Source organism: Lynx canadensis, chromosome B4, assembly GCF_007474595.2.
Source record: "Lynx canadensis isolate LIC74 chromosome B4, mLynCan4.pri.v2, whole genome shotgun sequence".
NCBI lineage: Eukaryota > Metazoa > Chordata > Mammalia > Carnivora > Felidae > Lynx > Lynx canadensis.
Window position 1 is genome coordinate 229,016 of NC_044309.1, and position 26,557 is coordinate 255,572.

The following is a 26,557-nucleotide window of genomic DNA, read 5'->3' on the forward strand; positions in this document are numbered from 1 at the left end:
GAGCAAGCAGGAGGACATGGAGTTCCTGCACTTAAAGAGAAAGCACAACAAACAACCCCACTGAACTACAGCATAGGAGCAGCAGTATGAAAACCGCCTGGGGTACACAGGATGATTTATTTACTAATCTCAGATTGTACACAGGAAGGGCATGGATCTCTAGATTTCTCCAAGAATGAAAGAGCTGTTGGGTGACATTTATATTTCGCTCCACTCCAGCCTCAATACATGGACATCTGCAGGAACCAGCACCAATACCCTCCAACTAGCTTTGCTAAGAGTGTACCCTGCCCCAGCATTCTTCTGTGGATCCACCCCATTCAACCTGTCCCACTCAGTAGGTGTCCATTTAAAGGAGCACCACAAGCCCTGAAAGTGGCCAGGACCACCCCAAAATGACTCCTTCTCTGGGGAGACAAGGAGCTAAACACACATACCACTTCAACGGCAGCCATACCAGTGGGTTGGGGGCAGACAAGCCCCTCAGGGGATAACACAGGGTGGGCACCCTGCAGTTCAGTGCCACTGCATCTCTGCCAGACATCTGGCCTAACCCACCACAAGCCCAACGCAGCCCAAGAAAAGAAAAAAATTTCACAGGTACATATAAATAAAATAAAAGTAGTAGATTAATCACCTGTAAAACATATGGGGGTTAGGGGTGCCAGGGTGACTCAGTTAGTTAAGCATCCAACTCTTGATTTTGGCTCAGGTCATGATCTCAGGGTCCTGAGATGGAGCCCCATGTTGGGCTCCATGCTGGGTGTGCAGCCTGCTTAAGATTCTTCCTTTCTCACTCTACTGCTTATGTGCTCTCTCTGTCTCTAAAACAAAACAGAACAGAACAAAACCAAAACCCAACAAAACAAAACCAAAAACCCCAGAATGTGTGGAGGTTAAAGCATAAAAGCAGTAAAATCAAGTATATCTACAAAACTCAGTCAAGGGATTCACAAAATATAAGGATGTAAAGTATGCTAGCATATACATAAAACACAGGGGTGGGGAGTAAAAGTTTAGTGCTTTTAGAATAGGTTCAAACTTGAGTGACCATCAGCTTAACAGAGACCATTATATGCATAAGATGTTACATAAAAAGCTAATGGTGACCACAAATCAAAAACCTATGGTATATATGCAAAAAATAAAGGGAAAGGGATGCAAGAATATCATCAAAGAAAGCAATCAAACAAAAGACAGAAAAAGAAACAGAGAAGAACTACAAAAATAACCCCCAAACAAGTAACAAAACGGCAATAAGTACGTATCTATCAATGAATTTAAAGGGACTAAATGCTCCAATCAAAAGACACAGATGACTGAATGGATAAAAAAGCAAGACCCATCTGTATGCTGCTGCTAAGAGACTAATTTCAGAACTAAAGACACATGAACAATGAAAGTGAAGGGATGGCAAAATGTTTATCCTACAAATGGAAGTTAAAAGAAAGCTATGGTAACAATGCTTATATGGGACAAAATAGACTAACAAACATAAAGTTATCAATAGTAATACAAAAATAGTAGGGGGCTTTAACACCTCACTTACATTAGTGGGTAGACCGTCGAAAGAGAAAATCAATAAGGAAACCGTGGCTTTAAGTGACACAATGGACCAGATGGATCTACAGACATATTCAGAACATTCCACCCCGGAGAAGCAAAATACACATTCTTTGCAAGTTCACATGGAACATTCTCCAGAACAGATCACATGTTAGGCCACCAAATCAGTCTAAACAAATTCAAAAAGTAGAAGTCATATCACACATCTTTTCCAACCACAGTGGTATAAAACTAGAAATCGACCACAAGAAAAAAATCTGGAGACAACACAATAGCAGAGAGGTTAAATAACATGCTACTATACAATGAACAGGTCAACCAAGAAATCAAAAAGTAAATAAAAAAACTACAGGGAGACAAATAAACTGAACACAACACGGGTCTAAAACCTTTGGGATGCATCAAAAGCTATTCCAAGAGGGAAGTCTATAGCAGTACAGGCCTACCTCAAAAGCAAGAAAAATCTCAAATAAACAACCTAACATGACACCTAAAGGAGTTAGCAAGAGAACAAACAAAACCTAAAACCAGAAGGAGAACAAAAATAGTAAAGATTAGAGCAGTAACAAATGAAATAAAACAAAAACAGAACAGATTAACAAAACCAGGAGCTGGTTCTCTGAAAATAAAATTGATAAAACTCTAGCCAGACTCATCAAAAAACAAAAGTGAGAGAGAGGACTCAAAATCAGAAATGAAAGAGGAGACATTCCTTGCTTCTTGACATAGGCCTGTATTGCTATATACTTCCCTTAGGATCACTTTTGCTGCATCCCAAAGGTTTTGGACGGTCATGTTTTCACGTTCATTGGTTTGCATATGTTTTTTAAATTTCTTGCATTTCCTGGTTGACCCACTGTTTAGTAGCATGTTGTTTAACCTTCATGTACTTGTGGTTTTTCTAATTTTTTTTCCTTTTGGTTGACTTCAAATTTCACAGCCTTGTGGTGAGAAAATATGCATGGTATGATTTTAATGTTTTTGTATTTGTTGAAGGCTGCTTTGTGACCTAGTATGTGATTATGGAGAATGTCCCATGTGCAACTGAAAGAACGTGTGTTCTGCTGTTTTAGGTTGGAATGTTCTGAATGTCTCTGTTAAGTCCAGCTGGTCCAGTGTGTCATTCAAAGCCATTGTTTCATTGTTGATTTTCTGTTTAGATATCTGTCCATTGATGTATGCGGGGTGTAAAAGTCCCCTGTATTATTGTATTATTATCAATTCGTTCCTTTATGGTATGAACTCCTTTAGTTTTTGTTTCTGGGGAACTCTTTATCTCTCCTTCTATTTTGAATGACAGCCTTGCTGGATAGAGCATTCTTGGCTGCAGATTTTTCCCATTCAGAACTCTGAATGTCAATCATATCACTCCCTCTGGCTTGCCAAGTTTCTGTTGAGAAATCTTCAACTGGCCTTATGGGACTTCCCTTGTAACTTAAGGACTTCTTTTGTCTTGCCGCTTTTAAGATTTTTTCTTTATCACTATATTTTGCAAATTTAGTTAAATATGTCTTGGCCTGCTTTTGTTGATTTTGATGGGAGTTCTCTGTGCCCCCCTGGATCTGAATGTCTATTTCTTTTACCAGATTAGGGAAGTTTTCATCTATGATTTCCTCAGATAAATTCTTGCCCCCTTTTCTATCTGCTATTCTGCTGTGACTCCTATAATATAAATGTTTTTATGTTTTATGGAGTCACTGAGTTTCCTAAGTCTATTCTTATATTGCATAATTCTTCTTATTCTCTTATGTTCAGCTTCAGTATCTTCTATCATTTGGTCTTCTAAATCACTAACTCATTACTTTGCTTCTTCCAGCGTGTGTTCATTGCATCAAGACTGATTCCAATCTCAGTTTTTACATTCTTCATTTCTGACTTTCATTCTTTTCTCAAGTCCAGTGAGAATCAATAATGATTGTTGCTTTAAATTCTCCATCAGTCATGTTACTTACATCTGTTTTCCTTAGATCTCTGGGCATGGCCTTATTTTGATCTTCCATTTCGGATGAATTCCTGTGTTGGCATTCTAAGTCTCTGCCCTCTTCCCTGTGTCAGAAAAGCCAGTTATGTTTCCCACTCTTGAAAGTAATGGCTTTATGAAGGAGAAATCATATAGTGTCCAGGTTCTGAGATTCAGGAAGTGTCTCAGAAAATAATGTTTAAAAAAAAAAAAATGAAAGGCATCCAACTGGAAAGGAAAAAGTAAAACTGTCACTATTTTGCAGATTATGTATATTCAGAAATCCCTAAAGACCACAAAAAAACTATTAGATCTAATAAATTAATTCAATGAAATTGCAGGATACAAAAGTAACACAGAAATCTGTTGTGTTTCTATACACTAGTAACAAAGTAACTCAAAAAAATTAAGAAAGCAATCCCATTTACAGTTGTACCAAAAAGAATAAAATAGGGGCTCCTGGGTGGCTCAGTTGGTTGAGCAACCAACTTCAGCTCAGGTCATGATCTCATGGTTTGTGGGTTTGAGCCCTGTGTTGGGCTCTGTGCTGACAGCTCGGAGCCTGGATCCTGCTTCTGATTCTGTGTCTCCCTCTCTCTCTTCCCTTTTCCCATTCACACTCTGTCTCTCTCTCTGTCTCAGAAATAAACATTAAAAAAAAATTTTTTTTTAAAGAATAAAATACCTAGGAATAAAGTTGACCAAGGAAGTGAAAGACCTGGACTCTGAAAACTCTGACATTTATGAAAGAAAATGAAGACAACACAAATGGAAAGATATTATCATGCTCACGGATTGGAAGAATTAATGTTGTTAAAATGTCCACGCCACTCAAAGCAATCTACAGATTTAACACAATTCCTTTCAACCGGAACCAGAACAAATAATCCTAAAATTGTAAAATTGTAAGACACAAAAGACCCTGGTTAAGCAAACATCTTGAGAAAGAAGAACAAAACTGGAGTATCACAATCCCAGATTTCAGGATATACCACAAAGCTATAGTAATCCAACAGTATAGTACTAGCACAAAAAAAGACACAGATCAGTGAACAGGATAGAGAGCCCAGAAATAAACCCATGCTAGTGTGGTCAATTAATATACAAGAAAGCAGGCAAAAACACACATTGCAGAAAGGACAGTCTCTTTAATAAATGGTGTTGGGAAAACTGGACTGCTATATGCAAAATGATAAAATGGGACTTCTTTCTTACAACATACACAAAAATAAACTCAATGCAGCCTTAGCGACATATTTATAGACAAATCTCAGGCAAGGAAAACAAAAGTTAAAAGAAAAAGAAAGAAAGAAATGAGACTACACCAAAATAAAAAGCTTTTCCACAGCAAAGGAAGAAATCAACAAAACAAAAATAAACCTTATTGAATGGGAGACAATATCTGCAAATGATACATCTAATAAAAGATTAATATTCAAAGTATATAAAGAACTCCTACAACTCAATAAAAAATGATTAAAAATAGGCATAGGACCAGAATAGTTATTTTCAAAAGAAGATGTACAAACATCTAGAAACACATGAAATGATGCTCATCATCACTAATCAGGGAAATGCAAATCAAAACCACAATGAGTTATCACCTTACACCTATCAGAATAGATAGTATCAAAAAGACAAGAAATAACAAATATTGGTGAGGATTTGGAGAAAAGGGAGCCCTCATGCACTGTTGGCAGGAATGTAAATTTGTGCAACTGTGGAAAACACTACTGAGGTTCCTCAAAATATTAAAAATAGAAACACCAAATGATCTAGCTTTTCCATTACTGGTTATTTACTCAAAGAAAACAATAATGCTAGGACAAAAAGATATATGCATCTTATGTTTACTGCAGTATTGGGTATGGATGCAGTGTTAAGCGTCCACAAACAGATGAATGGATTAAGATGCCCCCGCCCCCCCCCACACACAGAGGAATATTACTCAGCCACACACACACACAAAAGAGATCTTGCCATTTGTGACAGTGGGAACGGACGTAGAGGGTATTCTGCCAAGCGAAATGATCTAAACAGACAAAGACAAATACTGTATAATTCCATTTATATGCTGAATCTAATAAACAAAACAAATGAATAAACAAAAACAGAAACAGACTCACAAATACAGAGAACCTGTGGTTTCCAGGAGGGTGGGGGGGGGGTGGGGGGTAAAAATAGATGAAGACAACTGAGAGATACAAATGTCCGGTTATAAAACACACCAATCAGGGGAATGAAAAAGAAAAGTACAACACAGGGACTATAACCAAGAATATAATAATTCTGTCTGATAACCGTAACTATACTTACTGTGGTGAACACTGTGTACGTACACAATTGTCAAATCACTGTGCTGTGCACCTGAAACTAATGTAACATTACGGGTCAACTCTAATAAAAATACCAAAATTTTAAAAGTTACGTTTTCTCAAAAATGAAAATTTAGGCTTTCCTACTAGCCCACGTGGTAAATGGTAGGATACTGATGGCAGATGACAGATTCCCTGATGGCATCGTTCCTAGCGGAGGTCTTCACACATGCACACGTAACGTACCAGTCCAATTCTTGCTTTCCAGCTTTATTTCCCTAATTAGACTGTTGTCGTTGGCAACGTTGTGCCTCCTGGAACTCCGTTTCTATACTCACGTAAGTGCTCTAGACATGGTAGGAACTCCTTAAAGGCCATTAGACCCACTGACCTTATTCTCTGAACATCAAGGGGCCATCAAGCGCATGGCTGAGCTGAACTGAGTACCTGTGTCAGACAGAGATCTGGAAGGACAGGCTGGAAGAAACAAAGAGGCAGCAATGGGGGAAAAGAAGGCATTTGCAGAAAATCATTTCCCACAGGTCATGCTTTCGCAGGATCCTTTTACACAGAGTATTTAACATATGAATACCTGATTATTTGATTTTAACTTTAAACTAACCAAATGGAGAGTTTCACTATTCATATTACCAAGGATCATGGGGTCTCTTTAAAGATCTCCCTAAGTGCCTCTCCACAGGTCCTTAAACAGGTGACAGAGTCAAGGACCAACAGCAAATATGGTTGCCTCTGCCGCTAGACTATCAATTAGGTACTAAGAGCAATTCTGAACTCTGCTGTTTAAAAAGAATCTTGACATTTGGGGGGATTTTGTTGCACTTTAGGAAATTGGAGCCCTGGAATATTCTGTTCAGTACAGGACCCCCAACACCCTTACTCCTAAGTTAAGGGAGGAGTGTTGACTGGGAAAGTGACGACCACGTGTTGGTCCTGACTCCTTCACCCACCAAGACCCCATCAACCTGACACATTCACCCTTGTGCAACCACTGCACAAGCGAAAAAACAAAACAATCTGAAACACAAAAACAAAAACAATGCCCCAAACAACCCAAAGCATGTCTTCAGTTACCTTCTGGGTTTACTTTGAGAAATAAGTCACTTCCTCTCTGAGCAGGTCCAGCTCCCCAGGGGGGTTCTCACGTCTGGATGCAGGTTTGTTACAAGAACTAGCTGTTTATGGCAAGGAAACAAGGTAAAATGAGTGCTCGACTTCATGCCCACATTTCAGCTAGAAAATCAGTTTAAAGAACAGTGTACGTGGGGCCACTGAGACCTTGGCGATCATCTTGTCTTACCCCTTGGTTTTGGAGACAGTAAAGCTCACGTGATCCCCTCTGTGCACAGCCAGGACTACATCTCAGTCTCCGACCAGCGGCCTCTCAGCCTCTGCCAGACCTCAAACCTGGGAGAGTGATGGGGCTCCTTCGCTTTAGCCCGCAACTTCAAATGGTTGGTGCTCAGATATTTATTGATAAGGGAACAACAGAGAAGTTGGAACATTAAATTGTTTAAAGACCGAACTACCAGACTCGGAAACTAACTCCTGTGGAAGGAAAAATCGGAGTCAAAAGTTACTTCTCAGAAGTTTCCTTACCACTTTGCATCTTAGAACAGGAATCAGCTGACGATGACCTCAGGGCCAAATGTGGTTGCTGTCTGTAGGACCCAAAGCTAAAATTGGCAAAGCTTCTAAACCCAAAGCTTCCAGATAGTTGAGAAAAGTCAATGGAATAGTACTTCACGATGGGGAACTGAAACAAAACCCACATTTCTGTGTCTGCTTACTAGAGGGCTGCCTTTGTGTCGCACCACCAGCAACGAGCGGCTGAGACAGAAACCGCCTGGCCGGCAGAGCCCGCACCACTTAACTCCCTGGCCCTCCCACGGCAGGCTGGCCAAGAGCTGGTTAAACCCTGGCTGCAGCTGGTGCCAAGACGCGGCATAACCGCTGCGCCTTGTTAGCTTTTCAGGCATAACTGCCCGCCAGCGATGAACGGTTGTCGCCAAAGGAATCCCTACAGCCCGTCCATGCCCGCCAGCTCCATCTTCAGAGGCGCCTGTCCATCTCCAGGAAGCACAGTGCTGGTGGCACACGTCCACTTACTTTCAATCTACGCAACCGCTTAAGTCATCGCCCGGGTGACAAAGACCCCGGACGCACTCAGGACCTGGTAGCGCCTCTTGATGACAACACTCTGTCCCCGAGAATCGGTGCTTGCTGTGCCCTAGTCACTGAGCACACACCAGAGCCGGGGACTTCGGGAACTTAGTCCTCGATGGAACGCCGTCTGATGGTGACCAGGACAGGTTCCACCTGCCGTTGCCTGGTGAGCGTGAGAAGGGACACCTGGTGGACGCAGGAAGCACAGCCGAGTGGGTCAGGGACTCACCAGGGGTTACCGCACAAGACCAGGCCGGTCCCGGGTGCCTTGGGGGCCGCCCCGGATCCACGTTCAGGCTACCACTGGGCAGTGACCCGGGTCTGCCGACGTCCTCCCGAAGGGGCAGCCAGCATGCATCGGCGTGGGCTGCCATCCACCCGTGTTTCTCGGCACAGTCCCTTCACAATGCAGCGAGGACGGGGAACATTTCCCCTCGGCTCCTCTCTGGCCTAAGCAGGAAACGGGCTCCAGTCGCTGACCTTTGCCCCGACCTGCCCCCTTACTGCACCTGCACGCTGGCATCCGTGGTGCCCGCTCTCGAACGACGCTACTTCGCCGCTTGCCAGAGCTCCCTACCGTGCTGTTACCCGGGGAACCAATCCCCCATTCGAGAACCGCGCCGCCCCTCTCTCACCACCTTCCCCTTTCCCCGTGGCTGCCCCCCCACCGTCTTTCTGGTATTTCCAGCCGTTGGTCAGGTGGCAGGGGCACTCGCGCTCCAACGGCGGGTCATTACAGTGCACACGTGTGGCAACAAGGCCTGCGTGGCTGTCAGCACTCGCTGGCACCTCGCGTAGGACGAAAGTAAGTACCGCTCGCCGTGCCTCCAGCAGCCCCTACTGCGCGTCCCGAGCTGTCCGCCTCCCACCGGGCTCGAGCCCTGCGGGCACAGGGATCCTCAGATACTTACCCACCAGGACGTCCTGCGTCCGGCCAGCGCTTACAGAACGCCCGCTCTGTGCGGGGCTCCGCGGCGGAGCCAGCACGGCGAGCGGGCAGGTGAAGACGGAGAACACGCGTCCACACGGGCTCAGGGAACAGCAATGCGCACAGCGGAGCTGCCACCCCCCCCCCCCCCCCCCCCCCCCCCCGGCACTGGGCGCCGGCGGGCTCTTCCTCCCCGCTCGCTCTCCTCCCTCCCAGGTCAGTGCTCCAGCCCGCTCCTGGAGGAGTGCAGGCGGGGCCTGCACGCTGTCCTCGGGGCGGTGGACGCATCTCCCCGGCCACACCACACGCCGTGCCCCACCCTCCCGCCTGCCACACACGGTCTCCCTCTCGGGGCTCGGTCCCGACACGCGCGAGAACGGAGCCTCAGGGGAGGAAGGCCTACGGGCCGACCTGCAGGGGTCGTGTGCCTAGAGATCTATGCCGTGGGGGCGGCAGACACAGCCAAACCACGAAGGCTTCCCCTACCCACTGCCAGCCCGGATGGCAGGTGCGCGGGACGCTCACGCCCCGGTGACAGCGTCGGGAACGCGGCCGACCTCTGTCCCGCCCGGTGGCTCCGGACCCCCCACTGGGCCTAGAGGCCCGACACGCTACTACGGTGCGGGGGCGCACACGGGGGGCACGCGTGAGGGGGCCTTCCGTCCGCGCGCGCAGGAGGCCGCAGGGCAGACGACCGCACAGGGACGAGACCCGGCTGCCCCAGGCTGTCGCCGGCCGGGTCCGGGAACCCACCGCCGTGGAGCCGCAGCGCGCGGAGCAGGCCGCCACAGCCGAAAGCACGGACGCACACACGCACACACGCACGCACGCACACGCGCCGCCCGAAGCATGGCCGCTCAGGACCACGTGTCTGTCCGCGGGTCTCGGGCGCCCAGCTCGCGAGGCCCGAGGCGCCTGCGTGGGGCGTCTCCACCGCCACGGGCAGGGGTGCTCAGGGGCCGCTGCCCCGCGGGCGCTTCGCGGCGCACATTCGAGGTCTACCGGTTTTGGTGTGTATACGGCTGAGTTCTTGAGAACCATCAGGCTGAAGGTCCGCGCGCCTGCCCCTGCCCTTGCGACACAAACCTGAAAGAATTCTCAGATCTCGGGCAAAAGACAAGAGCTTCTGGTCGTCAGATGAACAAAGACAACTTGGGTTGGAAGAGTCAGCTGGTCCTACTTCCTGACACGCAGAGGTCCCCTGTCATACAGCTGACAAAGTATTTGCACACAGGACTCATGCTTACTCTTTGTCCCCCAAATCTAGCAAGAATCTGTACACTTCCAGCAAATGTGAACAAATATATTTAGATATATTTAAAAGAATTAAAAAAAAACATTTCACAAAACATGTTGCCATAGGAATTTTTTAAGCAATAAATGCCCACATCAAAATTTAAACATTGTTCAAAGTATGATTATCTGTACTAATAAGTAATGCAACAAATTATGTAAACAGAGTCAGATACATTTCCCATTTCCCTGCAGGAGTCACTTCCTTCCTGGGATTGAACCTGTCCCAGACAGTTTTCCAGGGGACCAATTAAGAAACTGCTATTTTCAGAGCAACAAAAATAAAAGCTTTTATTTGTTCATTTGAATATAAAACAGGCGTTATCACAGATGTACAAAGCTTACTGGTGGTTTAACATACGAGAAGGTTGCCGTCCTTTGCACATAAAAATTTTGTTTGAAACCGTGATTGGTTGAGTACATGAATTTCTCTAACCAGTCACCACACTCTATGAAATAACGCTGCTAACATTCAACTGATAAAAGGGACAGTTTCCCTTGGGTAAAGTGTCAAGCAGGATTAAATATATATAATAAACAAGCACCATGAGGAAGCCGCCCTGTTGGGTTAGGTCTGTGTTTCAATGTTCATTGTGTACCCTTCTTTGTGCAAGTTGATTACACGGTTTTGTCTGACTTCAAAAGCACAAGGTCACAAGACAAACATTGTTACATTCTCATGAATGATTTATCTACAGCACAATTTCTAATACAGAACGATCCTTCTTTATTGCTGAAACGGGTTTCCTTTCCTTTTTCTTGCACAAATGACCTTTGATCCCAGCCCCCAACCCTTTGACCTCAACTCTAACATGAGAGATGACAGGACGTCACTAACCACATTCACAACCGCACCGCCTTGCATGTGAAGGTCCTACTGGAAGTGACACCTGGTTTGTTTGCTTCCGACATCAGCTAGACCTCACAAGTTATCCTGCAACTGTGTTTCCTAATCAGTACGTGATCTGAAGCCTTAAACCATCCTTCCCCTTAAACAAGGTTGGTATGTGTAAGAAAATGTCTTTTTTCTGTGTGTGGTGGGGATTCCCCCCGCCCCTCGTAGGAAGCAGAAGACTGTAGGAATGTGTATCTGAAGCGTGTAGAAATATTCACACAGCAATGAAGTCAAATGATATTTTAAAAATCAACTAATTTGTGGAGACGGAAGGATGCACCCCACATGCAGACAAAGTTCTAAAAAATGCCACTTAAAATTTTGAGAAAACAAGTAGCCTTGGATCTCGGAAGTCAAACAAAACTCTCTTTTAGCAAAGGGCTTACTGCTGGCGCATACAGCAAAGGCAGGTGAAGACATTGCCTACAACGTAACGAAAAGAGAATCTAAAGTTTGCCCAGCAACAATCTTGGTCATGCATTTCTAGCAACGAGAGCCACTGCGGGGTCATACTGGGGCGGTTACGAGATAAATCACGCTTGGACAGCTGATACCTCTTCTTGGCTGGACACAGATGGGCCAATTCAATCAAGGAGTGTACAGGTGAGACATGAAAACCGGAAGGCGTGTGAGGCGGCGGCAGCAGCAGCAGCAGCAGCAGCAAGAGACGGAAATCAGAAACGTGTTATCCACAGGTGGCGAGATGAAGGCAGCTGTGAGGCTTTCTTGCTCCAGCCAGCGGCTCTGTTAGGAGTCCGGGGGCAGCTCATGCGAGTTCCCTGTGGGTTTTGCTCCCGCCGGGGCAGGGAACCCCAGAGAGCTGGCCGAGGAGACGGTCTCCTAGGTGAGTCTTTTCCCTTAAAGCTGTTCCGGACACTCTGTCCACTCCATACAGTGGCCATCTGAGGGGAATCAACACAACCCAGTGCAAATGACCACAGAATATCGTTCCTTTTCATACCAAGGACCAAAAGGGGTGACACTAACAAAAATGATGAAGAACATTGTGCAGCGAATTCTTGCAGCTAAGAGAACAGTGCCACACACACCTGCCTTCCCTAATGCCCGCTCCGCGTACTAAGCACATGCTGGCACACCGTTCGCTGTTGCCCCCACGGCAAAGGAAAGATAGTGCACGTTTAGCCTCAAGTTCCTTCCCCATCTCTGAGATGGCAATAATTTCACTTGCTGGTCTCTGGTTCTAGAAGAAACATTTAGACCGGGCTACCGGCAATCTGTGATTGCTCACATCAGCAAAGTGGGTGTGAGAGAATCTCTCTTTATCTACAGTACAGTGGAGGGGACACCATGCAAGTGACAGGTTCTGCATTTTAAACTTTAAAATCTCCTTTGTTCATTAGTGAATTTATATTTCATATATATATATTTGTTGTGATACTATCCACGCAAGATAATACAACACTTTTTTATATTAGCAAACATTACAAGACTTTAATGTTCTTGAATGTTTTTTCTCTTTTATACTTCTAAAGAGATCAAAATAAATTAAACGTTTTGTACATAATTACATATGAAGAAGTTAACTTATTTTATCTTTTTAGTTTAGTACAAAGTTATCTGCAAGATAGTTGCCGAAATACACCTTATGTATAATTCCTTCTCACTCTATGCTAACTTCCAAGGCCTATGCTAGCCTTTGTTTCTTCAGTACATTTCCGACAAAGAAAGCTGCTAAAATCTAATTGGAAGGTGCTATTTGGAAGGTTTCCTCGTACCTCAACAAACTTTCCTAAAAGGATAAGATCTAGCAATGGCTTAAATCAGTAACAAGGTCCATGTCATTAAGATTTCATGACACATTAAACAGAGAAAACAATTCTTTGTCACACTACATAAATTGTTTAAAAGAACCCATCTTGAGGGCAGAATATTTTTTAATTGCTATTTTGGCTTAACAAAATACCACATTTACGAAGAAAGCACTTATCCAATAATTAAAAAAAAAAAAAAAAAAAGAAAAGAAAGTTTTTGAAATGGGTTTTCCAACAAACTGAAGGCAGTAATCCAAAGTCCTTCTGAGCAAACTTCAGTGGTAAATTCACATTTCACATTTCACCCCCATGCCAACCAGGACTGCTGTGGAGTCTCGCTGAGGCGTGACCAAAGGCTCCATCCCGGTGAATGTTGCCCTCGTGTCTGCAAACTTCAGTGACACTGAGAAAAACGTTTCCTTCCCTGGAAAGGTCCATGGGAGCCAGAGACGAGACTACATGTTGTAGGCCACATAGATGGGGTCCAGCTGGTCGGCCAAAAACCCATCACGCAGGTGCATGCGCTGCTTCTCTCCCCGGGAGTTGATGGGGATCACACCGATGTCCACCACAACCACCACCCCCACCACCAGGTAGTGCTCCTCCAGGACCACATTGGTCACCAAGGGGACCAGGTCCAAGGCTTCTTGCTCTGACCCATCAAGCTCAACCACCACCACCAGCAAATTTGTCCAGGTGAACACAGCGCTGCAAGAGAGAGAAAATCATCACTACACGGCGAGGTTTTTATTGAACAACTAGGCTTTCTTGTCAACAAGTCCCATCCATCTGGCTCTCTTTGGATGTGCCTGTGCGCTGCCCATCTCTCCGAGCCCACGGCCGTCAGCTCATTAAGTGTCGCACACAAACCTGTCGCTGGCGTTTTCTAACGGCGGCACTCGTGGTGGCTGCTGCGCGTGCACGTGATCTCTGTGCTAGGCATCACCCTGACAGCGGCCCTGCCCTCTGCCCTCAGCCGCTGCCGAGGGACACGCCGCGGTCGGGTAGCACGGGAGCCCCACCACCTGTGCGCTGTGCCCCTAAGGTGAAGCCTGTGTCCCCGCCTTGGGCCTGGGGCTGGTATGCAAGGAGGCCGGGGGTAAGTCAGCAGAGGCTGGAGAACAGCTGGGGCTTTGGGGCTGGTCCTGCCCTGCCTGTGCCATAGTGGGAGGGGGGCACTGAGGGAGCACGAGCAGCATGGAGAAGAACCGCCAGCTTTGTGTGCAGCTGACCACGGGTCCCGTCACACTGGGGCCAGCTAACCCAGTGGGCAACTGCACACACAGGGGCACAGTAACTGTTTCTAGTACGGAGTCTGGGATGGGTCGAACGCGGCAAGAGGTGACCTGTATGGGGAACAATTCCTTAAGAACATCAGAGATGGACCCAGAAGTATTCTATTTGGGATCTTTCAATGGAAGGTCACCCGGAGTATTTGGTCCGGCCAGTCTGTGGGAGCCTAAGCTCGGTGCTGCTTTACGCTGCCAGCCACCTGAACTTCTACGGTTGGTCGTTAGAACGCGGTAGGAAGAGGGCGTTAGTGGCCACTGCTCCTGGTGCACACGCTCCACTGGCCGCGGAGGTCAGAAGGGTCCCAGGGCGAAGGGGCTGTGTGCAGGAGGAGGCCAGGCTCCAGGGGCCTGCAGGGGGCTGCTGGTATCTGCCTCTCCAGCCAGATGCACAGAGGTTCTATGGGGCAGCAAGTGTTTGGGAACCTCACTATGTTTTCTAAGAGCTTCAGAACACATTTATTCAGAAAAAAAACTCCACACATCTTGTTTAGAATGACCAGTAAATATATTAATGTGGAAGGAAAGAGCAGAGAATGTGTTCGACAGATTACTGCTTCTGGGTTTGGCCTGGTGATAAGCGCGTGTACCCAAGGAAACGGTCCTGCCGAGGTCTGTTCCCAAGATGTGCTGGGACTCTTTGTGACTCTAAAATATTGCTCTGCATGGCCCGAGTGAGCCCATCCTGAGTTTGTGACATCACAGGTTAGATACACATAGTAGCCACTTTGGGCATAATTTAATTATAGCATTTGACACTGAGGACACAGTATTAGGAACCAGGCTGGATTTCTGTATTGGATGGCGGAGGGCTTTGCCAGGAAGCTGTGGGCGGGCCAACATCTCTCTCCTTCCAACAGAGCTTTCCTAGGCCCAGAGATGTCAACCTCTGGAGACGACGGATGAGAAGGGAAAGATGTGGCTAGTGGGACTGTGCCGCTGTGCACAGTCACATCGAGAGACACAGGTGTCAGCCTTGGTCCGAGATACCTGACAGGGTGCGCTGGCGGAGCAGCACAGGCCCGGTGAGGGAAGGAAGAAGGAGCAAGAACGACATAGTAGGCTGCACTGGGCGGTTGCCGGCGGACAAAGCCCAGCACAATCAAGCCGCTGTCTTTCCGGTGCACACGTGAACAGAGCGGAGCACGGGGCCTGATACGCCTCGGGTGAGGCCACACAGCAGGTGGCAACAGCAGTGCTTAGAACAAAACCCTGAACCCTGGAACAGAAACCACAAGGGGCAGCAAGGAGCACCTGCCACAGACCTGTGAAGGGCAGACAGCCCTTTGCAACTACACAGAAAACGCTAGAGGGAGGCGGTGCAAACCAGTCTGAAGTATTTTCTCACAGACACAGAGCTGGAAGGCTGTAACCGGGGTGCGGCCCGGTGCCATTTCTGGGCCGGGGTCTTTCTAGGGCTTCCGTCTCCTGTCTACACGCAAGCGGACAAGCAGCTTCCGCAGATTCAGGGAGAGCAGGCACGCGTCCAAGTCTGAAGCACAGGACCGTGCGGGGAGTGATGGCTCTCCCATCTCTTCCATCCTGCCAAGCTTTCTGTGTTCCCGTTCAGTAAACGCCAACAGATAACCAGCCTGCAATCCGCTCACATGACGCAATGAACCATCTCAGGCCAATCTACCCACGAGGAAAAACTGCTCACAAGACAGTTCGGAACGTGCCTCCCTTTGGGTTCGAGAGCAGCTTCGTCAGGCCTCTGCTGGCTCCGGGACCCACCAAACGCACAAACCTACAGCTACGGGTGCTGAGCCACTTTTCACTCTTAAACACCACGTGAAGGCGCTCCGTGAGCTTGAGGAAGGGCTCCACGCTGCGGCCTCCAGGCCAGCCCCAGGCACCGTGGGCCACCATCAACACCGCCAACCAAACGGACCAGGGAGGGAGGGAGGGAGCCCAGCTCCAGGAGGACAGGCCCCGGGGCCCCCGGCCTGCTGGAGGGCATCTGGTGTGACTGCCTCCCGTCTGAGCCTTACGGCCTGTGAAGGACCCTCACTCTGAAGTGCCTGCTCGTGCGCCTGTGTGCAGTCCGTTTTCCCCATGTGACCCTCTCGCAGACTCAACGCAAGTAAGTGACAATTTCCGGGACTCGCTCTCCAGGCGCATCGTTCTCAGGAAAACACGCAACCTGTGGACTCTACGCCAAGAGTGCCCTTTGGCGGCTAAGTTATCAGCCCCGAAGGTAAAGGTCTACAATCCAAAGCCGAGGCTCTCCTGCACAGGCCCCCCCCGTCCATTCCCAGTGCCACACAGCCTCTGTCCCGTGCCACTGTGCACACGCCCACCCACTACTCACCATTCTGTGACGCTTTTATGGGCTCTGATGACTGAGGTCTCGATGTCTATCGGGTGATACCTCATCCCCCGCAGCTCCATTGCCTCATCCAGAGCCCCCACCACATACAGGGCATCGTGGCGCTCTGTGTAGGGAACGGAAAACGTGTGTGAACTTCGCCACAACGGTGCTCGAGCTGCTTGAAAACAAAAGTCTGAAACTACTCCGGACTGCGAGATGCAAAGGAGTGGGGCCACTGAGCGAGGGTAGCAAGCTCCTTTCTACCAGGGTCGCTGTGCTCCCAAGGAAATGGCCGGGCCAGCACTGCAGTCTCCTGGGAGGGCTGCTCTCACACCTGTAACGTCGCTCCGCACCTCCACACCACGGAGTAGAGTGCGTTCTCGGACCAGCTTCTGTGCACCTGCAGTAGGCCAGCCCACGTTCCTTGCAGCCCTCAGCCCCAGTGGGGCCGGCAGACACACCCCAACCCTCAGAGTGCTCTCCCAAAGCCCTAGGGTCCGGGTGCAGCAGCAGAGCCAAAATTAAACCTGGTTCCCTCTGATGTCATCACATGAGGTCTAAACTCATTCTACCTCTCAGTAGGAAAAAAAGCAGAGTTTCTGATAATGCTCATAAACAAAGATTTCCTTAGCTCATGTAACCGTGAAACGTCTTCTCACTCATGCAAACCTCGGACAGAGGCAACATGCGGTCAGTCCGTCTTTCCTTAAAAGTAAGGAGACACCCTCAACCTTTAGGGTGGTAAGTATATCCGAGAGTATTTGAAAGAAGCGATCGACATACAGAATACCAGAAAAGAAGTCTTTTCCAGTTTTAAGTCAGATGAGATGAGGACATTTATTTGCTGGCCTCTAACTATTAATACAGCAGGGACTCCGGCCTTTTGGGGGGGTCACAGAGCTGAGGACGACAGCACTGTCCCAGCACCCCCGACCCAAATGCCACAGGGTGGGACCTATCCCACCTCCTGAGGAGGTCCTGGGAATCCCAGATAACACCCTCCAATAAAATAGCCTATGGTTTTCCCAAATTGCAAACACGATACAAACACGATGCCAAAATATTTTTGTGCTTTGCTTTCCCCCTAAACTCATGCCAGTTCAGCCCGGCTCACAGAGCTCCCGCCACGCAGCTGTGTCTGGAAGCCTTCTTGAAAGTCACCTCCTGGGGCTGGGGTCTGACAGGATCTCACCAGGAAATCTCTGCTCCCATCCTTTGAAATAACGGAGTCCTGCCTCTGTCTTGAGTAGAACTGGTAGCTGAGACCTTAACAACAAGTAGCACTTTACATTTTCAACCTTTGTCACTTCCCTGCCTGGCACCAGCCGCCCTCAGAGGCGGGAGCAGTCAGCCTCCGTGCGACCACGGCCCGAGCGCCTGGCTACCTCTCCCTTCCTGACGGGCCACACTGTCAGGTCCTGCCGCCACCGCCCAGCTGGGGTTGCCGGCGGGCCTCGTTGGGACTGGGCGGCTGCAGGAGGGGCGGGGGGTCTGTCCACTGCACTTAGGGGCGCGGTGTCACGGGCAGGGCACACTCTGGCTCCCGTGAGAGCACACAGGACACGACGTGCGGCTTCAGCGTGGACACTCTCACACCCGCCGTCCTGTCTTCCGTACTCAGCTGCTTCCTGGCTGGTTTGCGGCCAGCATGTGCGAGGAGCCCCTGGGGCTGGGGTCCCAAACCCACACAAGTTCTCAGGGCCTGGGGACCTGGCTTCTCGACCCACCTGCCTGGGCTCTTACCTCCGTTTGCGTCTGTGAGCTCCGTCCTCCGCAGGAACCCCAAATAGCCCGTCCGCGCCCAGACCGTCTGCGTGTCTCCGAAACTTAACCTTGAGTTGAAGTGGTCTGACTGGAGGGACTCGTCTCCGTAAATGGTGAAGTAGCCACTGGCGTTGTGGGCACTGTGAACCCAGATCTGTTCAGGAAGCAACAGAATTGGGTGAGTTCACCCGGGAACATCCCTGGGGAAGAAACTACGGGCGCAAGGCAGCAGCTGATCAAGGCGCCCTCAAGGCAGGAACAAGGCCACGTGAGTCTCACGCAGGCTTCTGGGGGGGAACACAGAGGCGCGAAGCAAAGCACCAAGCTGTCCACCTGTGGAGAAGCTCGTCAGAACAGGAAGGGTTTGAAAGCAGGCACATCAAGTGAGCGATGTTGTACTAAGCAGTTTCCTTGCACTTATTCAAATATAACGATTGTTTCTAAAAAGCAATTTGGAAAAACGTCGAAAACTTTTATGACTTATTTTTCCCTTTCACGTGGTTTGCACACTTTTGGGAACATATTCCAAGACAACAGCAGAAACCAAAACTGACTCAAAGAAGGAAAGGTGTGAAATATCAAGAAACAAAACAGCCCGTGTGTGTGACACTTGGGCAAATGAGAAAGAGCAACATTTTGACTCAAAGTGGTGACCATGTGAGTCATGCAGAGCCGTGGAAAAGACTCGAGGTTAAGCCAAGTAAGTCCCTGAAACACGCGTAAAACTGCATGCAATGCTGTCTCTGCAGGGAAAAGAACCAGAAGTCAGGGTCTTCTGGACCACACAGCGTTTAAAGACAAGACGTTCTGAGCTGGGTTGTTTTCAGGATTTTATTACACTGAAAAATGGACGAGTGAGAGACAGTCCACCTTGTCTGCACTGTCCCGTGGCTCTCAGACACTGTGGCACAGCCACAGCCACCCAGTCAGTACCTGCTGAACAAACCCAACCCCAGAGTAAAGGAAAAAGCGACACCACCACCGTACAAGGGCAATGAAACTTGTTCCTTCTTCTCAGACACAAAATTTCCTGGTGAAGACACGTTCCTGTTCAGAAAACCAGAGTGAAGTGGGCTCTGATGCCCGGCTGGAGCCGAGGCCACTGGCTAGACAGCGGCACAGGCTGGCACCCTCTCCAGGCACCCAGGACAGCACACTGCCCTTCCCAGTTTCATTCCTAGGAACTGACTGACTGATTGAAGTTTATTTATTTTGAGAGAGACAGAGAGAGTGGTAGAGGGGCAGAGAGAGAGGAAGAGGGAGAATCCCAAGCAGGCTCCTTGCTGATGTGGGGCTCGAACCCACCAACCGTGAGATCATGACCTGAGTCGAAACCAAGAGTCGGACGCTTGACTGGCTGAGCCCCCAGGGGCCCCGAAACAGACTCATAAGTACAGAGTATAGACCGTGGTGCCAGAGGGGAGGCAGCGGGCAGGGGCTGAGTGGGGGGAGGGGATCGAGAGGTAAAAACTTGCAGTCAGCAAAATCTCAACAAATCTCGGGGATCAAAACTGCAGCACAGGGAATGTAGGCAATGGAATCGTCATCATGTTGTGTGGTGACCACACTTGTCCTGGTCAAGAGTCACATCACTGTGCTGTGCACCTGACGCTAACACGACACTGTGTGTATCAACGGTCCTTCAAGTAAACAAAGCCGCTGCGCCCCTCTTCCCGGTGCCCCAGCGCGGTGGCGCAAGCACACATCACAGGTGGCTGAAGGAACGACAGTGGTGAGTCCTGACCACTGCTCACATCCCAAATGCCTTTTCTGGTTGGGCTGCTGCTTAGCCCTTCGTGGGAATCTCTCGATCACGTCTGAAGATCAGAACTGAGGGGATAAAACACTGTACAGGTCTTACTGAGGAATCTCCTTTAAATATGTTCCTAGACGGGAGCCCGTGGGGCTCACCAGGCTTAACGCCCGCAGTTGCCTAAGCGTCCGACGCTTGGTTTCAGCTCACGTCGTGATCTTGCGGTTTCGTGGGGTCGAGACCCGCGTCAGGCTCTGTGCTGTCAGCATGAAGCCTGATTGAGAGTCTCTCTCCCTCTCTCTCTGCCCCTCCCCTCACTCACACTCACACTCTCAAATAAGTAAGCTTAAAACAAAAGAGTCTGTTGGTTGAGCAGTGGTGTTTTTAATAAGCTGTTAGCGACGGCAGCAGGTCCGTGGGCAGCTGGGGAACCTCTGTGAGGAGGGAAGCTGACCATGTGGGGCAGGTGACACGGCAGCAAGGACGTGGGCATTAGACCCAGTGCCCGCGAGGGGCTCGGCCTTGCCGAGAACAGGAGGGAAGGTAAGTGCACCGTGCCCCTTTCTGATGTCCCTCCCACTGGCTGAGTGGGGGAGGGGGTGATCTAGGGCAGCAGGAAGGGGGGTCAACCAGCGTGGGTTTCCTCCTAAATACGAGCGAATGGGTCAAGGCCACTGTTGACTTCCTGACAGAGGAAATGCCTGTCATTCCCTAAACTGCGACCACTTACTGACACTCCGTGGTTCTGGGCTGTGGCCTTGTGCCCTGGGCATGTTCTCCATGGCTGTCCCGACGCGCTTCTCAGCACTAAGTCGGCAAGCGTGCGGGAAAGGCAAGAGCTAGGACGTAAGGAAACTCACTCCACGTACGTTCACTATCCTCTGCCCTAAATTCTTTGGAGAGGGCCATTCACACTTGCTCACGGAAATCTGCTTTGCAACCCTGAACTTCGGTGACTCGTTCTAGCGGTAAAGCTTATTTTCAGGTTCCTTCCCAGCCAGTGACTTGACTTGAGGCTTAGCGGTGCTTCCAGGTGTTGAGGACGACCCGGCGCGTCCAGCAGGGCGGTCATTTGGTCTCAGAGGCTCCATCTCCGAGCACGCCCCGCAGCTCGCCTCAGCCGGGCGGACACCCCGGAACTCACCTCACCCAGGTGGGAGTCGCCCAACGGTCCTTTTGTTTCTGGATTGGCAATTATGATCCGAACCCCCGGGAGGATCTATGTGGCAGAGGAGAACGTTCTGGTCAGTGGACAGACAGGCAGATGCCACACCAATCAACCTTGCTGTGGCCTTATGCCACATGCCTGTTTTCCTTTCTAAAACTGTCTAGAAAGTGGTATGGCCTTAAATCAAAATTACATACCATAATTACTGTGTGACAACCGCATCTTACTGTAATTATTACTACAATGATAGTGCCTGTATTAAAGTGATCTTCACATTAAGAATCTGGGGACACCTGGGTGGCTCAGTTGGTTAAGCATCCACTCTTGGTTTTGGCTCAGTTCATCCCATGGTTCCTGGGATTGAGCCCTGCATCAGGCTCTGCGCGGACAGCGAGAAGCCTGCTTGGGATTCTCTCTCTGTCTCTGTCTCTCTCTGACCCTCTCCCACTTGCTCTCTCTCAATAATAAGTAAACACTTAAAAACATTAAGAATGTGAATAGAAACATGATGACTGATACAACTTAGCATGATGCATGAAAAATAGGAATTTTCAGACATTTCAATTAACTTTTCAGTTGTGTTTAGTATCGTGCCTGACATCATGGCGCGTGAATGTGGATGAAGGGGGAGGTTTGCAGTCGGTGCTGAAATAAGGAAGTCACTCGTGGATCAAGGTTTCGGAGGTGAGTGTGGACCGAAAAGTGAGGCAGGTGTGGTGGAAGGGAGCAGGGTGGTGGCCCCTGCCGTGCTGTCAGGCGTGTTCTGACTAGAGAGCCTGGACAGCCCTCTCTTTCCTCAATCATGCTTCCAACGTTCTCCTGCCTGTCGCTGTCTTTTATCGTAATATTTGTATCAACCATCTCCTTTTTTTACATTTTTTTCCATGTTTATTTATTTTTGAGAGAGAGAGAGGAGACAGAGCATGAGGGGGTGAGGAGCAGAGAGAGAGGGAGACACAGAATCCGAAGCAGGCTCCAGGCTCCGGGCCGTCGGCACAGAGCCCGACGCGGGGCCCGAACTCACGGATGGCGAGATCGTGACCTGAGCCGAAGCCGGACGCTCAAGCGACTGAGCCACCCGGGAGCCCCGACCATCTCCTCCTTAATGGAAGTTTGGCTTAGAGGCGTTTTGAATTTCACGGAAACCACATGCATCTGGAAGCAAAAGCCGATTCTGCAAATTTGGGATGAAGCCGTGTGGGTTCAGTTAGTCGGACCTTGTAGGGTTGAGCTTCAGTAAGAGCTCCTGGAACGGGTGTCCCGTCCCCTAGTCTGAAGCGTGACACGGTGGCTCTGGTCTCTGTGTCTTGCTCAAGGCTGAGTTAGGGCAGGTAAGCACAGGGTTCTACCATGAGAACCAACTTAGCAGCAAGAATTCTCAATGGCGCTCACACTGACACAGATGATAAAGGATCCAGAACTGACAGAAGATGCTTCTGGAATTATGTCAAGTGGAGAAGAGATAGGACAACGGGGGCCAAAAATGAAAAAAGAAATCTTCGCTTTGGTGTAAATATACTTCTCACCCTCAACTTGTAAAAAAAAAAAAAAGACAAACAAAGAAAACATAACCACTGTGGCAGGAACTACTCCTCCCCCCACCCCACCATAACCCTTCCTTGCCTGCTTTCACAGAAACCGATACCCGGGTTTATAGCGAGGCCCATACACACTCAGAACCAGTATAAGGTTTCTAACTTTTCTTTCAGCCAGTGTGACCGTGTGACCGGACTTTGGGTGGCGGTACTTAAGTGTGCACAAGGCAACTCAGAAAACTTCATCTGCATCTTCCCTTTCCTCCTTTTTCTGCTTCTTCTCCTGCTGGCTGGAATGTGAAAACGATGGCTGGAGCTAGAGCAGCCACTTTTGACCCTGAGGTACTCTTAGGAACAGAATCCATGCAAAGTAGAACAAGACAGAAAGTGCTGGGGCCCCTGGAGGTTTCATTTCTTTTTTGTGAAAGAGAAGAAAAACCTAACTTGTTTAAAATACTGTTGTTTTGAGTTTCTGTACTCATGGCCAAACCTATTGTTAAAAATATTCTAAAAAATACATTTCTTAAAATGTCAAAGCTCAAACGCTAGGACTCAGGTTTATGGAGAAATACATCTTTCTTCCTTCAATACTTACTTTTCCTGATTCCATCAGGGGCAAGCTGTGAGGAGAGCCTCTTTCCACTAAACGCACTCTACAAAGAGAAAGAGAAGGTATGACTTGGCCGTGTTCTTGAGCCTGTGGTTCCCTTCCTCCATACTTAGCACCTGCCTGGTCAGTGCTGGTCAGGCTGCTGGGGAGCACTGTCCAATGCAATGCACTGTTTAGATGTCCAAGGAAAAAGTGATCCCACAGCGGATGTAGCTGTGCTCCGGCAGGAACACGGAGAGAGACACAGGAGGGGCCACAGAGAACAGAGGCCAAGTCCCGTTCGCCAGTCATGCATGACCACCGGGAAAATGATTCTGCCTGAACAGGAACCAGGACTCAACTCAGCACTTGCAGAAAAGGAAAGGCGTACGGGTTAGACTGGAGCGCGAATGAGCTCCGGCCACGGGGACAGTGGCCCAGGTCCGCGGAGCACAGAATCGACCTTCTGAACCAGGTGCATCTGACCCCCACGAGGACTGGCCAATTTAGACGGCAAAACCCTCTAGAAAACAAACTCTTTTCCACTAAAAAATACTTAATGGTGGCTTAATCTTAAGAACCGTGGATGACACTGGTGCTGGTCACAACCACAGCTGGCTGAACCCCCGCGGTGTTCTTTCTGCCACGGTACAAGACTGGGACGCTGTTCCTTCGCCTAGGGGCACTTTTTGTTCACAGAGTGCCATGCTTGATACTAGGGATACTCGGGGCACAGCAGTGAGGGTGCTGGAGGCTGTGTCTCTGTGTCCATGGAGGAGGGATGCTCACCACCCCTGAGCCACCCTCTGCGTGGTCACAGCCATCCTCCTGCTGACTGGCACGTGCTCTGGAGACGGGGGGGGGGGGGGGACGGGGAGAGGGGCAGGAGGCGTCAGAGGGGACCCCTGGTCACAGTGTGGGGGCGCACGAGGCTCCCTCACAGCCGGCCTTTGCGGCACGTGCAAGTGGGATGCCACGGGGGCGGGAGGGTGGTCAGGGGTGGGGCCGGGAGGGAGAGCACCTGACCGGTGGCGGCAGCAACGTGATGATGTGCAAGAGCTCACCACCCCCAGTTCGGGTTGGACGACAGCCACTAAGATCTCTGGTGCTGGTCTTGGGAAAGGCTTTGATGCTGACGACAGCAAATGAGGGCTATCCAAGGAAAGCAGCCCAGATCTTACACACCGCTGCAACGGTTCCAGAACATGCCAACAGGCTTAATGACATGAAGCATCCAAGATAAATTACCCGATGCAGCGACAGAACTGTAAGCGACAAATGCTCTCAGGACCCAGGCGGCATTGTGCTCACAGAGGCCGGGTCAGGAGGCTGGGACCACTACCCTCAACTAAAGCCAAGCTCGTCTGAATGGTCAGGTGACGTGAACACGCCTGTGTCCAGTGGCTGGCCGCACAACTGTGGCTTCAGGATGTCAGCAAGGAGCTACAGACGGAGAAAGCTGCAGGGACAGGAGGCTGACCTGGGTGGGAAATTGTGAGTCGTGTGGCTGGGGAAAGACAGGATGGAGGAGCAGGGGCCCAGAGGGGGTGGGCTTGGCATGAGGTCCCAGCACCGCACAGCCCGGTCTCCGCGCAAGCAGGGCTGCTGCTCTCTGGCTGGGGGTGGGCGGCGGGCCCGCGACGCGGCCGGGCTTCCCCACAGCCCAGCGGGTCCGGCTGGGCAGCAAAACTCCTAGCCAAAAGTTAGGGCTGTTTTGGACACACTCCCACTCTGCCAGCTGTGCACGCAAAGCCAGCACAACCTTAGGATGTGGGAAACCCCTGTCAGGCATTTTGGATGTATCCAGCAGCTGTGACTGCTGCATTAGGAGGGTGAGGACCCCGGACAGGGCACCTAGAGTCACCAATTGAGCCAGACGCTTGAAACGAGGAAACAAGAGCAATGTCCCCGGACTGTGCAGTTTGGTGCCCAGGATGTCCACGGCTTTTCCTTCTCTCCCTCCGTGCAGGCTTCTACCTCGGCCTGTGCCTGGACAATCTAGGGCGAGATGACACGGGCGTGGGTCTCCTTCAGCCAGTGGGGCTCCTGGCCACGTGCACGCTGGCTGGCACCTGCCTTGCCAGACGGTGGCCTCCTTGGCCCTCTTCCTGCTTGAAGAGTTTACGTGTGTCCTGTCCTTCCCTGTACGGCCCTCAGCCTCTGAGAAAGCAGGCGTTTCATCTCAAATGTGGAAGAGAGGAGGATCTACCACGAGGAGTTTCTTCTCTGGCCTTTGTTAGAGCTTCCCAGGAACGCAGGAATGGGGAGCTGGAATCACTCAGGGTTGCTCTGATGTGAAAAAGTTACAGATCCTACTGGCAAATGCCACAGAGGGTGGTCCTACATCCACGTGAGAAATGAAAAATAAAACAGCCTCACGGAAAAAGGCAAGCTGTGTCCTCAAAGAGCCGGAGTGCACGTCTGCAGCCCACGGAAGGAGGCATCTTCCCCGCTTGTAAGGGGGATGCTGATACCGAGCGCTGGACGGGCTGCAGGGCGACAGCGGGCACCCGGGCGAAGCCCTGCTCGGCCTGACCTTCCCAGGGTGGGAGGGTGCTGCTCACAGGTCGGGTGAGCTCCGGACATCCTGTGCACCTGCCAGGCAGGGTCCGGGAGATGCCCCGGGCCTGTGCCGCCATCAGCACCACTCTCTGGAAGCAGCCTGGAAGGTCACAGCCAGACTGCAGCTCGCGGGGGAGGCTGCAGAGGCGGGCGCCCTGCCCGAGAGTGGGCTTGGCTCCGTCCCACAGTGAAGTGAGATGGTAAACGGAACCCTGTCTCCCAGGAGGTTACAGAGAGACCGAGCCTATGATCAGATCATCCTCCGGGGGACTCGCGTGGACGTGGCAGAATCTGTCTGACACAATTCAGGACCTGATTAAACCTGTCAGCCCTGGGACCAGGATTTTCCGCCCCTTCCCTTGCTGCCCCCCGTCCACTGCTGCTGGCCGTCAGCGCACCTGCTTCCCCACCCCCCTCCAGCCCGCTGTGCGGCGTCAGGAAGGGCCTGCCTCTGACGCTTCCAAACTCAAGCACCAACCCTGGACTTCCGAAAACATGTTTTTCCCCCGAGGCTGTTAATACGGACTTGAAGTTTAGGCTTTCGCTAGAAAAGAAGAAACGGCAAGGTAGAAAGTTCACGGGGGGAGACCGGTCACTCCCTACACAATCCCTCCCTTGATCTGAACCTCACCCTGCACAGCTGCAGCCACCGGAGTGACGTCAAGGCGCTACA

The 26,557-nt window shown here is 49.9% G+C and overlaps 1 protein-coding gene across 2 annotated transcripts in view; it reads right to left on the reverse strand.

Annotated features, from left to right (window-relative positions):
* Positions 1-10,510: 10,510 nt before the first annotated feature.
* DIP2C (disco interacting protein 2 homolog C) overlaps positions 10,511-26,557 on the reverse strand; it is a 411,195-nt gene continuing 395,148 nt past the window's right edge. For both annotated transcript variants that reach the window (XM_030321072.1, XM_030321069.1), the window contains 5 exons: positions 23,329-23,386; positions 21,175-21,249; positions 18,257-18,431; positions 16,514-16,637; positions 10,511-13,621 (listed from right to left, as the gene is read on the reverse strand). In XM_030321072.1, the coding sequence (XP_030176932.1) occupies positions 13,369-13,621; positions 16,514-16,637; positions 18,257-18,431; positions 21,175-21,249; positions 23,329-23,386 (685 nt within the window). In that variant the 3' untranslated portion in view covers positions 10,511-13,368. The remainder of the gene's footprint in view (positions 13,622-16,513; positions 16,638-18,256; positions 18,432-21,174; positions 21,250-23,328; positions 23,387-26,557) is intronic.